The 12710-nt window shown below is 40.8% G+C and overlaps 1 protein-coding gene across 1 annotated transcript; it reads right to left on the reverse strand.

Annotated features, from left to right (window-relative positions):
• Nucleotides 1–1619: 1619 nt before the first annotated feature.
• LOC134364814 (optineurin-like) lies at nucleotides 1620–3522 on the reverse strand. Its single transcript, XM_063080977.1, has one exon. The coding sequence runs from the start codon at nucleotides 3398–3400 to the stop codon at nucleotides 1676–1678; it is 1725 nt and encodes a 574-aa protein (XP_062937047.1). The 5' UTR covers nucleotides 3401–3522; the 3' UTR covers nucleotides 1620–1675.
• Nucleotides 3523–12710: the final 9188 nt, after the last annotated feature.

Genomic DNA, 12710 nt, shown 5'->3' on the forward strand with positions numbered 1-12710 from the left:
CATCACCCGTACTCCAAACATTTCCCATGGGACGGGACTCACTGGCCTCTGAGTGGCTCCATTGTTTTAGTTGTCCTCACTCCTATGTGGGTCCACGGGAACCCTATCAGTAGTCTTGCTGGACTGGGGGCCACCACGGTCCTCTTCTCCCCTGCTGCTTCCAAGAAACTCCATCTGAAGGGCACAGCTGTGGCTTCTGCTGGCTCCTGCTCTGTGGGCTCAGCAGTTTCAGCCTTAAAGTGGCCATGGCATGCAATGGTCAGAGCAGTTTTTTCTGTTTCTCACCAAGGTTTCTCCCACATTCATGCACTCCGTAGTTCTCTCCTCCTCTTCCCCTGAACTCTAGCGCTCCCAGCTTGGCTGTTGCTTTTTTATATAGTTGTAAATTGGTTGATTTGCGGGAGAGAGTGACACTGGGGACCATCTATTCTGCCATCCTGACCGGAAGCTCTCAGTCCTCCATTATTTATTTATTTTTATTTATTTTTTTTCCAAACAAAGGAGATCTTTTTATTTTCTTTTAAAACAAAAAGAACCTAGATGCATAAAGACACTGTTTACTTTTATGGCTGGCCCAGTATTAGCTAGTCTTGGTAAATTGTAGGTTTACAAAACACGGCAAATCCCTATTTATTCATCTCCTTAGCAAGAACAGTTTCTAAGTCAAACAACATGTATTGGTCTCTAGTAAAGGGATTCATTCATATTCACAGAATTAATAAAACATATTTAACTATTAAGCTTATTTAAGCCAAATAAGCTTAATACAGAAAATGCATACTATAAAATTAATCATATATGAACAATGTAAAAGATTCATAAGCAAAATTTTATTTTGCAATAACTATATTTTTGTGATTATGAAGATATAACCTGATCCAGGAAAACAATTTATGGACACCTGTTCTTTCTAGAGATTAACTGCTGTACAAGCCCATATACCTGTAGTACGATGAAAGACTGAAGATAGCTTCTTTACATTGTGAATGGTTATAAGAAGTCCAGTGAACCTACTGGTATGTACTGCACATATGCCAGTATTTTTTTACTTGTCCTGATATTAAGTAAAAGCTCATAGTGCTCATAAGAAAAGAGCCAAATAATAACCTTGGTACAATTACTATGACTACAATAAGACTACAACACACACACACAAACACATAACTTCAAATAGATCCACTTTAAATTGATGAAGAAAAATAACAACATAATTTATTTTAAAAAAATACTCCAAAGACATTTTTCTTGATTAAATATGTGACCACTTCTCATTACCTGAGAAGTTGTGAAAAAGAAAAAGAAATCTATGACCACTTCGTTTTTCCTGCCTCCTTAAAAGGTTCTTAAAATTTATCAGTGAAGTTTCTTCCATCTAATCACATGAACTCTGTCATATGATGTCACATGCTGATTAACCGCATGAGCAGTGCGGTTGCATAAACAAAACAAAAATATACTGAATTTATCATCAGAAGAGCGGTAGTTAAGAATTCTATTTTGAGAGTTTATGGAAATCCACAAAAAGCCCTCTACTTAGAACAGACACATTTTCTTTCTCCTAAAACCAGCATAATGAGGCAAAATATTTGACTGAAAGCAAATAACACAAAATACAACTCTTGGAGGAAAAAATCTGACATTTACCAACAGTTTTGGAAAGGTGAGACATCGACACTTAGATGATGCAATCCATCACATGGATCTGTAACGTGTCTATGTCGGGCAGAACTTCTCCACATTTAGGGCAAGAATGAACTGGAATATTCTGCTGTTGCAGCTGCTGCCAGTTCCTATCCTCTGCTCCTCTTTGAACGAGGTAAGCCTGCTGGTCGGGGTCACTTGTTCTCGCCCCATGACGGCTCTGCATTTCCATCAAGAACTGCCTACTGCCTCCATCTTCAAAAACATTATTCTCTTTCAGCAAAATTGCCAGCTGCAATGCCAGCTGCTCCTTTTCTTCATGAATCTTCTCTCTTGCTTCTCTTTCGGCATGAAAATCAGAACAGTAAACCTCCATCTGAGCCCTCAGGACAGCCATGGTCTCCAGGTCCTCTTCCTGCTTAGCGATGGTCTGCTTCATCTCATCCATCTGAAGCTGCTTAGAAGCCAGGGCCTTCTCTGCCAGTTCCAGTTTTCCATTTACTTCCTGAAGCACTGTCTTATCTACTTTTTCTGACTCTTTCCTTCTTAATTCCTCAATTATTTTCAATGCATTATTATGTTCTTGAAGAAGCTTGTTGTGTGTCAACTGTAAAACGGCTAATTTGGACTTTTCATCTTCTGTTTTAGCTTGCTCCATTTTGATTTCTGATCGCATGCTTTCCACTTGCAGCTCTAACTTTTTGTTATTATAAACAAGCTCTTGCTTTTCATTCAACTCTGATGGGGTTAAAGAATTTTTCCTTTCAAGGGCCTGGCACTTTTCTTGAAGTCTCTTCTTCATTAACTCAGCTTCACTGAGTTTTGTATGAGCCTCTTGAAGCTCTTTAAATAGGGATGGCACCTGAAGTTTCAATGTTTCCACTTCCTTTCCAATCGTCTCTGTGTCTTTCTCCTCTTCATTCTCCTTTTCTGTGCTCCCCTCTGTCTGGGTCTCAATTTCAGAACCATCATTTGCTTTCTTCTCAAAATCTGAAAGTCTTTCTTTGGCTTCCTTAAGTGCAGTTTCAAGGCCCTCCACCTTCTGGGTTCCTTCCCTTAGGCAAAGCAGGAGCTGGCTCACAGTTAATTCTTCAAATTCCAAATAATTCCTGGCACCTTCTGCAGATCTGCTTGTGTCAACGGAGTCTGTTCTTGTGAGCCCGGGACTGGTCTTGATTTCTTTTATTACCCCTCCTGCTTGTCCTTCAGCCATCCTAATTTCCACAAAGGAGTCTTCCGAGGAGCTGCCGGCGTTCAGCTTGAGCTGCAGCTCAGACACAATGCCCAGCAGGTCTACCTTTTCAGCCTGGAGACGTGCCACCTGGGTCTTCAGCTGCTCAGCTTCCTGCTCTGCTTCTGCCTTGGGCAGCTTGGCGCCACCAGTGGGGTCCTCAAACGACCTTTCTGATTTCCCTCTTAGTTTTGCAAGCTCTTCCTTCAATTTCTCATTTTCATGACTCAAGGCCATGAGGCGCTCTTTGGCTTCTTTGCTCTGTATCTCAAAAAGTTGGCGCTCTTCCTTCTGCTTCTCTGTCCAGGCTGAAAGCTCCTCAAATCGTCCTTTCATGGCTTGATTATTCAGCTTCATGGCTTCTTTCAGCTGATGGTTCTCAGTAAGAAGCTCCTTCATCTGCTGGAGCAGCAACTCTGGGGTGAATGTGTCCAGGTTTGGGTGAGCCAGGTTGGGAGGTCCATTTCCTGTGGTCTCATTGGAGCTGTCCCCCTTTTCAGTCAGGCAGCTGAGAGGTTGGTGGGACATGGCAGCACTTCCAGCCGCCAGCACTCGGCCTCTCTCGGGGTCACTGCTTCCTTGGCATCGTGCCGCGCGGGGGAGGGCTCGGAGCCAGATGCGGATGGCGGGGACGGCGAGGTGCGGGCAGCCCCAGACTGACACACGGCCTCGCGACCCCGCCCAGCATCGCTCCAGTCCTCCATTATTTTAAATAAAGACTCACTAAAAGTATATTACATTCAACAAATTTCATACAATAGGGCTGGCTTTTAAAATGACTGAAGGAATGAGAGTCTTTCTATTGTTCTTTTTGGTGGCCCACTGGTGCCGGGAACTGATCCCTTGACCTTCGTGTTACAAAGCTATGCTCTACCCAATCGAGCCAACTGGCCAGCCTCCATTGGTTCTTAAAGGTCTGTTTTACTCATGAATATACAGTTGACTCTTGTTATTCATGGTTATGCTGTATGTTGTTGCAGTGCATACTGAATTAGCAAATGATGAACCATTGCTCCTAGGGGAAATACAGGATTAGGTTTCTGTGAGCCTCTGGTCACAACATCTGCATCAACTGATCAGCATGTAACCTTGTTTTATGCATGCTTTTGTTTAAAGACACCTTATTTAATATACATTGTTGATTCATTAACATTGAACTCACTACCAATAGCACTATAATTCATGCCTGAATACAGCTTATCTAATACTTATCTTCTCTGTAAGGCACATCACAACCTTCTTGTGCCTGGAAATACATACCAGCACTTAAACAGTACATTTGGGGGCCATTCTGAACAGTGAAATCACTAACAAAAGACACAAAAGTGCAAAAAATAGACTGAGAAAAGGACTACTTATTTACAGTATGAGAGCTCAAACAAGAAGACAGAGCGTTACCTTGTTCAATCTCAGCTGGGAATGTGTACGTCAAGTGACTCAAATTTTTTGCTTCTCTGTGTATATCCATGAATGAAAGTGTCACAAGTATTGATTTATGAATAACAATACATTTTTTAAAAGGAGGTGAAGAATTCACAAATACAGAATTTGTGAATAGTAAGGATGAACTGTATATCCAGCTCCTGGTCACATGCTGGACACATAGTAGATGTTCAATAAATATTTTTTAAATGAAAAGCAGAACCACCTTTGTGGTTCATCTCAGGCAAAAGGACAAACAACATGGCTTCTTATTTGAATTACTAAAGTCATTCTTGGCTCTAATTTTCTTTACCATCTGCCCTGATATCCTCATTTACTTATTTTATATTTTATTTAATCTAGTTGGATGTAATTTTGTAAGACACCTTAAATGTTTTCTGGATAAAGAAGAGGCATAAATAAACAAATGCATCAATAGCTGTCAGAAAGGAACTGGCAAAGGAGATGGTCAATAAAATAGAGGCTGTTTTTATTAATGGTTTATTTCACTACATCACTCTACCTCTTGATCAGTAAATTGATGAAAAAGTGGGCTAAAGATCTTGAAATGGCCTCTCATCCTCTCACCCCTAATTCAAAATAGGCACATGCTTTTTTTTTGTTTAAAATGCCCGTGCACATTTTATTAATAAAAACTAACAGTGCCAAGTTAAAAAAGTCAAACAATTAAAGATTTTTTACATTCCATAAAATATTACAGAAAAGTTTGTCTTTCAATAAAAAGACTATCATTTTAGAACAGGCAGCTAACAGCAACTTCACAAGCCTTTTTTTCCAAAGCTCTTTGTTCAGCCTGGTTACAACCTCCACGCAAGTTAATATGTGAATGATGAAGAATGCAACTAAAAGGAAGGCTAGCCTTGCAAGAAAGAAGCAAGAGCTGGAACCCCTGACAGGCCTGTGTTCTTGTGGGGGATATGTGGTTTTCTTGTAACTATAGTTTGTAGACATGCTAACTAAAGTGCAATTCTGAATGGAGACAATTGAGGAGAGGGTATCAGGGGTCACCTGCTGGCCAACATATGGTTGGTCAGTTCATTCATTCACATGTAAATACTGAGTGTCTTCTAGGTGACAGACTATTGTGGAAGCCAGTGAGTAAGACTAGGTTCCAGCCCACAAAGACATTACACAAGGAGAGGTGGCAGTTTCACCTCTGTCCAGGTGTTCCCCCCAAGTGTTAATGATAAGGCTTTTTATTTTATGGCATCATTGCTCCTCTGAGTGTCAAAGTCACTCTGGTCTGTATCCTGGAAAACTAAAAGGGGCAGTTGTTTACATGGATAATGTGGTTCAATACTCAGGATATAGACTTACCACTGAATGACAATCAATTGTCTGTAGGCATTGGTCCCTATGTGGCTCTCTGGCACTGGTCTGCAAGTGCTGGACAGTTCTCCCAATGCTTTTTTTTTTTAATGGCAGCAGGTATAGTTCTCCCAATACTGACACCTGTTCCATTTCTTTTCTTGCCAGATGATGTCCTTCTCCCCAACTCCCAGTCCAGGTGATCCACTGGTGCCACCCTTTAGGAGTGTGCAGTGGTCTCTCTCTCCCTCTGGCGCATGGCTATATTGAGATAATTCATATACCATACAATTCACCATTTATGGGTACGGAGTACAATTCCACGGTTTTTATATATTAACTGAGTTGTCCAACCATGGGTAGTCTCTTTTTAATCCAGAGTTATAGTATAAACACTGCCTCATTTCTCCTTCCGTAGGCCTTCCTAATAGCAATTCTGCTTCTCTCAGGCAATGTGGATGCTTCTTGACTGACTAGGGAAAAAAATCACTTAGAATGAAATGAAGAAAAGACAAGCTCAGGCCGGCCCGTGGCTCACTCGGTAGAGTGCGGTGCTGATAACACCAAGGCCATGGGTTCGGATCCTATATAGGGATGGCCGGTTTGCTCACTGGCTGAGCGTGGTGCTGACAACACCAAGCCAAGGGTTGAGATCCCCTTACCGGTCATCTTTTAAAAAAAAAAAAAAAAAAAAAAGAAAAGACAAGCACAAAAATGAATACTTTACAAAATCCCACTATACTTACGTAGTAAATAAATAGCTTCAGACTATACTAAGTGCTATGCAGGAAAGACGGTGAAATGATAGTAAGAGGTAAAGGGGAGAGAGGCGAAGAGAGCTCAGGAAAGGCCTCTTTGAGAAGGTGCTGTTTGAGCTGAGATTTGAGGAGAACAAAGCAGTCACGGAAAAGAGCTAGAGGAAAAAGCCTTGAGGCAGGAATGAACTTGGGTGTTAGTGGTGGAGAAACTGCAAGGGCTGAGTGCCGGTCACGAAAAAGACAAAAAAAAAAAAAAATTTATATTTTATTGTAAGCAATACAGAAAAACTTAGAGGGTTTTAACTAAGGGAGTAACATGATTTGATGTATATGTTAAAAATATCAATCTGGTTTCTGTATTGGAAATGGACTAGAGGAAGGGAAGATTGGAAGTAGACTGACTAGTTACGAGGTTACTGTGTGTCCGTTCAAGAGACATTAGTGGAGAATGTCCTTGTTCTTAGGATATCCAATTAGAAGAAATTAACAATTTTGCTAAGAATGAATATTGTGAAAAGTCAATATCGTAAGGTCTACTTTTTATTTTAAATAACAGATTTATTGAAAAATAATTCACATATCATAAAATTCACCCTTTAAAAGTCTAAAATTCAGTGATATTTATTTATTTTTTGGCAGCTGGCTGGTACAGGAATCCAAACCCCTGATCTTGGTGTTACAATTCTGTGCTCTAACCAACTGAGCTAACTGGCCAGCCCTAAAATTCAGTGATATTTAGTATAGTCACAGAATTGTAGGAGTACAAGCATCACCATGATCAATTTTTAAAACATTATCATCACTCCAGAAAAAAACTCCATACCCATTAGCAGTTACTCCCAATTTCCTCCTTCCCCAAGTTCTTGACAACCATAAATCTACTTTCTGATTCTACATATTGGCTTACTCTGGACATTTCATAAGGTGGAACCATACTATATGTGTTCTTTTGTGACTGGATTCTTTCACTTAGCATGAAAGTATGAGATTCATTTATATTGTAGCATGTATCAATACTTCATCCCTTTTTATTGCTGAACAATATTCCAGTATTTGGATATACCACATTTTGTTTATCCATTCATCAGTTAATGGACATTTAGATTTTTTCCACTTTTTGCTATTATCAATCATACTGTTATAAATATTCATGTACAAGTTTGTGTCAATATATGTTTTCATTCTCTTGGATATTTATCAAGGAGTGGAATTTCTGGGTCATATGGTAAATCTATAATAAACGTTTTGGGAAACTCCGAAACCATCTTCCAAAGTAACTGAACCGTTTTACATTTCCATCAGTAGTGCAGGAGGGCTCAAATTCCTGCACATTCTCACCAACGCTTGCTATTTTCCTTTTTTGTTTGTGTTGTTTCATTATAGCCATCCCAGGGCGTGTGAAGTGGTATCTCATTGTGGTTTTGATTTGCATTTCCCTAATGACTAGTGATGTTGAGCATATTTTTGTGTTTATTTGCCATTTTCATGTCTTCTTTGGAGAAATGTCTATTTAAATCTCTTGCCTATTTTAAAATTAGGACATTTGTCTATTTATTGTTGAGTTGTAGGAGTTTTTAAAACATTCTGGGTTCTGTCTGTAAGGCCTAGTTTTGTACTCACACCTAAGACACTGTGTAATACTGTAACAGAAATGCTCCTCCCCTTCAAAAAAATGTTAAGTGGCTTAAATTAGGATGGTGGCAATGGACATAAAGAGAAATTAATAGATTTTGGACATGTTTAGGAGGTAGAACACAAAGGATTTCCTGATACAGTGAATGGGGATGGAGTGTGAAGAAAAGGGAGGAATCAGGAATAACTCTTAGATTTTTTTCCTTTTTTTGTTCTTGAGCAGATGGTGGTACCATATACTAACATGTGGTAGCTTAAAAAGGAATAGTTTTGTGGGGGAGGTGCAAGGCAGGTAATGTAAGGAATTAAGAGATGTATCTTGAATATGTGAAGTGTGAGATGTCATTCAGACACTGGAGGCAGTGGGATGATAGAATCTATGGCTCAGGGAAATTAGGGGTTAGAGAATTTAATTTGGGAGTGAACAACATGATGTATAGTATTAAGACCATTGAGAATGAGTTCACTTAGGGGTAAAGAAGAGGTTGAACCTGGAACAACAAAAAACAATTGAAATGGTTCTGTTTTCTATTGATCCATTTTAGAGATAGCTTTAATATTCACTTTAGTTCATTTCTTCCTTTTCTGTGTGGAAGGAATCATAAAATTTGGTGGTTTTTTTTTTTTTTTTTTTTTTTTTTTAAAGATGACTGGTAAGGGGATGTTAACTCTTGACTTGGGGTTGTCAGCACCCCGCTCTCCCAAGTGAGCTAACTGGCCATCCCTATATAGGCATCTGAACCCATGACCTTGGTGTTATCAGCACCACACTCTCCCAAGTGAGCCACGGACTGGCCCTTGGGGGGAAGTTTGAATACATGTTAAAAGGTATTAGCACTAGATCCCAATTCCTTTTTGGTCAAAGCATGTAAAACAATACTTAGCCTAGTGAACTCAGACTGAATATAAATTGAGCATTACTTTTGAGATTTTTTAGGCAGTCTCTGACTCTTATGTATTATGGACTCTGAATAATGAACCATCTTCAGGGGGGAAACTTCAAAGAAAGAATATAAATCCCTAATTTATACTCTCTGAAGCATGGAGGTAGCTGGAAAAAAGTTAAGACTGGGGCAGCAACATTCTAATTCACCAATCACAGAGGCGTATAGCCAACTCAAACATACCAGGCAAAAGTTGCATCCAAGGGAATAGATCCACGAAAGGGAAGAGATGGGAGAGGATGCAATTTCTAGGTTTTTGTCATAAAAAATTAATATTAATTGGCCTTGTGGTTAAGAATGAACACATATGAATGGCTAAGAATGGCCTTGTGGGGACTGGCCAGTTAGCTCACTTGGGAGAGTGTGGTGCTGTTAACACCAGAGTCAAGGGTACTGGCTAGCACCAAATAAAGAAATGAAAAAACCGAACAAAAATGGCCTTGTGGTTATGTTTTTCAAAAGTCTTTGTCTTTTCGAGATATACACTGAAATGTTTACAGATGAAATGGTATGTATTTGCTTCAAAATACTTATGGAGGGGGTGGAGGTATACATGAAACAAAATTAACATGAGTTAATTGTTGAAACTGGGTGATGGATAAAAGAGTTCATTACACTAATATTTATCTTTATGTCTTTTTTTTAAGTAATGTTTTAAAAAATTAATCTTTGAGGGCTGGCCTGTGGCTCACTCGGGAGAGTGCGGTGCTGATGACACCAAGGCCACGGGTTCGGATCCCATATAGAGATGGCCGGTTGGCTCACTGGGTGAGTGTGGTGCTGACAACACCAAGTCAAGGGTTAGGATCCCCTTACTGGTCATCTTTTAAAAAAAAAAAAAAATTAATCTTTGAAATAAAAATCATATATTTTTGGATCTATAGGCAGAACGATTGCTGATTGTGAGGAATACCAGAACTGAGGCCCAGGAAAAGGGGTTGGGAGGAAGCAGGTAAGAGTCAAGCTCAAGTCAGGACAGGCAACAGTCCTCACGGATGGATATTTGGAGTTAAGTGCTAAAGTAGTGTTCGAGTTAGCAAGACACTAATCCCCAATAGTGGGGAAAGACTGAGGGTGATGGACTATTGCATCCACATAAAATACTGTAGGGCCCATAAAAGCCAGCTATGGGCAGCTGGTCTTATGTCTCAGATATACACATACACTATCTTTCTGCTCAAGCTCTCTGTCCATTATTCCTTTCTCTCTTTTCCTCCCTCTGCTAACCCCTACTCTTCTTTATGACCTGTTAGAACAGAGTTCTCAGGATCACTTACTCTTCTCCAGTTCAAGATAAGGAGCCTTGTGCCAGTCCTTCCCACTCTTAGCCTAGTCATGCTTGCCCTGTAGGCCTAGAAAAGAAAGCTGGATAAAGAATGTGCTGAGTAACTCCAAGAGACTCTAGATGAGCCCACTCTGATAATGATGAGACAGGGACCTGAGCAAGATAAGACATGGGTTGAGGCACAAAGACACTCCCTGTGGAGAGAGACACACTGGATCATTCAGTTATCATGTGAATAAAGCAAATCTAGTGTTTGTTGATGTTATTCTTCCTCAAAACTTTCTAAGACAGTGGCTAAGAGTGTCTGCAGGTGTGAAGCACTGGGCTTTCAAATACTATTGTCTAATATTGATGAGTGGGGGACCGGAACCAAGTAACTTGGTAGTCAACAACATGCAGACTACACATTGGAAAGTAGAGATAAGGCTTGGATTTTCATGCTGAGGAGGTTCTCCTAGGAAATCTGGGGCAAGTTATTCTGTTTGGCAAAACAAAGAGCTATGAATTTAGTGGTTTCTCCTCAATACCCAAATATGAAATCACCAAAAATGAGATTGGGAGACTCTGGGTAAGCCAATAAACTTTGGTGGGCCCTAATTTCTCTACCTATCAAATGGGTTAATTAGAAAAGATGATCTCTAAAGATTTCCTTCAGCTCTAAACTTATGATTACAAGTAAAATAATAAGGAAAAATTAAAGAAACTCTCACATTCTACATTGCAAAGTGAGAAAAATCAAATGGAAGACAGATATTGGCTTCTTTCATTTTTTGTTTCTGTGAGCTCAAAAAAAAAAAAAAAAAGGAGAAAAGAAGGAAAAAAACCCTCTCATTCCTGAGAATTAATGAAATGCACCCATAAAGTATTCTTGTCCATATTAAACATTTTTTTGTTCTTATTTATTTATATATTTATTTATTTTTGGCTGGCTGGTACAGGGATGGAATCCCAGACCTTGGTACTATGAGCACCTCAGTCTAACCAACTCAGGTAACTGGCAAGCCCTTACATTAAACATTATTATACTATCAATTAATTTGCACTTTGGGAAGAAGGGACAAGAAGTCCACATGCTAAATTTCTAAGTATTAGATCTTTTTTTAAAACTTCTGTTGTCTGGATTGTTAATGTCAAAGATGGTTTCCAGGGGGCCCAAATTGACTTTAAATAAAGTAACCCTTATTTCTATTGCTTGCATTTATTCTGAATCAATTCTGACTGCTAGTGTGGTTAGGAAAATAGTTTCTGCTGTTGAATACAAAACTGATTAATCACACATGCAATAAACTTCAGAAACAGATTGACCACTGGGCACTTATGACCTAGGTCTAATCTCACACTTTTTAGTAAAAATACAGATTGAATAAGGAAAGAGTAATTCTCAGAAAAATGACCATCATGTATGTGTCTACTCACCACGTAGGCATAAATCTTACCAGTTCTAATTTTGACCTTCCATGGAATCTGTGAAGTCACTCAATTTTTTTGCCAGGAGGTAAAGAAGTTTTAATTTATTTCAAGCCATTTGCTTCTTCCCGAATAACTAGTTGTTATTCTTTCTCACTTGCTATGATACCTTTAAAACACTGTCAAAAATATCTTGCAAGGGTTCGGATCCCCATACCGGCCAGTCACCAAGAAAAATCCACATAAAACAAAAACCAAAGCAAACCAAAAAACAAAAAAACTTACACAATTTGCTTTACAGCGAAACGACTGTGCTTGGGTGTCTGTAGATAAGGGCGCTACAATTAGGAAGCAGGAGGATACTGATTAACATAAAATAACCAGTTTCCACATTTGGAGTCCCCATCCCGAAATCTAGGCAGAAGCAGCAAAACCGAGCGCTGCCAAGGACTCACGCGGGGCGCTGCAGCCGGGAATGAGCTCCAGGGAGCGCCAGCCGGCTGGTCTTTCTTCGGCCTCAGAACCCCCCAGCCGTGTGTGGAAATTCCAACTCCCACCCTAGGAAGGAAACTTTATGTCCCTCCCAGCACTCTTCTCAGTGACCTCAAGCCACGCGGCGTCACTTTCCCTGTCTTGGAAAACTCGGAGAGGAGCCGCCGCCACCTGCCTGAGGCCAAAGCAATAAACCTCCATCACACGAGGAGCCTGAGCCCCGCAGGAAGGGCTGCACACAGCAGCGCCCTGAACGCTTTCCTTCCAGCTCTGTTTCTGCTGGACCGGCTGCGTGGACGCGGATGAGGGCTCGCAGGGTGGCCGGACTCTGACCGCACGCCCCCCGGGGGTCCCAGCAGCGGCTGGGTGGGGTTGGGGGAGGGGAGCGGTGACCGCTGGGCCTCGGCGCTCCCTGGGGGTGGTGCTCGAGCGCTGCCCCGCCCCCAGTGCCCTCCCTTCCCACCCCTCCCCCACGCCCTTTTCCACCCGCCCCCGCAGTAGGAAAGGGAGAGGGAGGGGGAGGGGGAAGGAAAGCACTGTTCTGTGGAAAGGGGCGGAAGGAGGGGGAG

Source organism: Cynocephalus volans, chromosome 16 (genome assembly GCF_027409185.1).
Source record: "Cynocephalus volans isolate mCynVol1 chromosome 16, mCynVol1.pri, whole genome shotgun sequence".
Classification (NCBI taxonomy): Eukaryota; Metazoa; Chordata; class Mammalia; order Dermoptera; family Cynocephalidae; genus Cynocephalus; species Cynocephalus volans.

Excerpts from the sequence above, each read along its gene's own strand:
- LOC134364814 (XM_063080977.1), bottom strand. The coding sequence starts at position 3,400 with ATGTCCCACCAACCTCTCAGCTGCCTGACTGAAAAGGGGGACAGCTCC.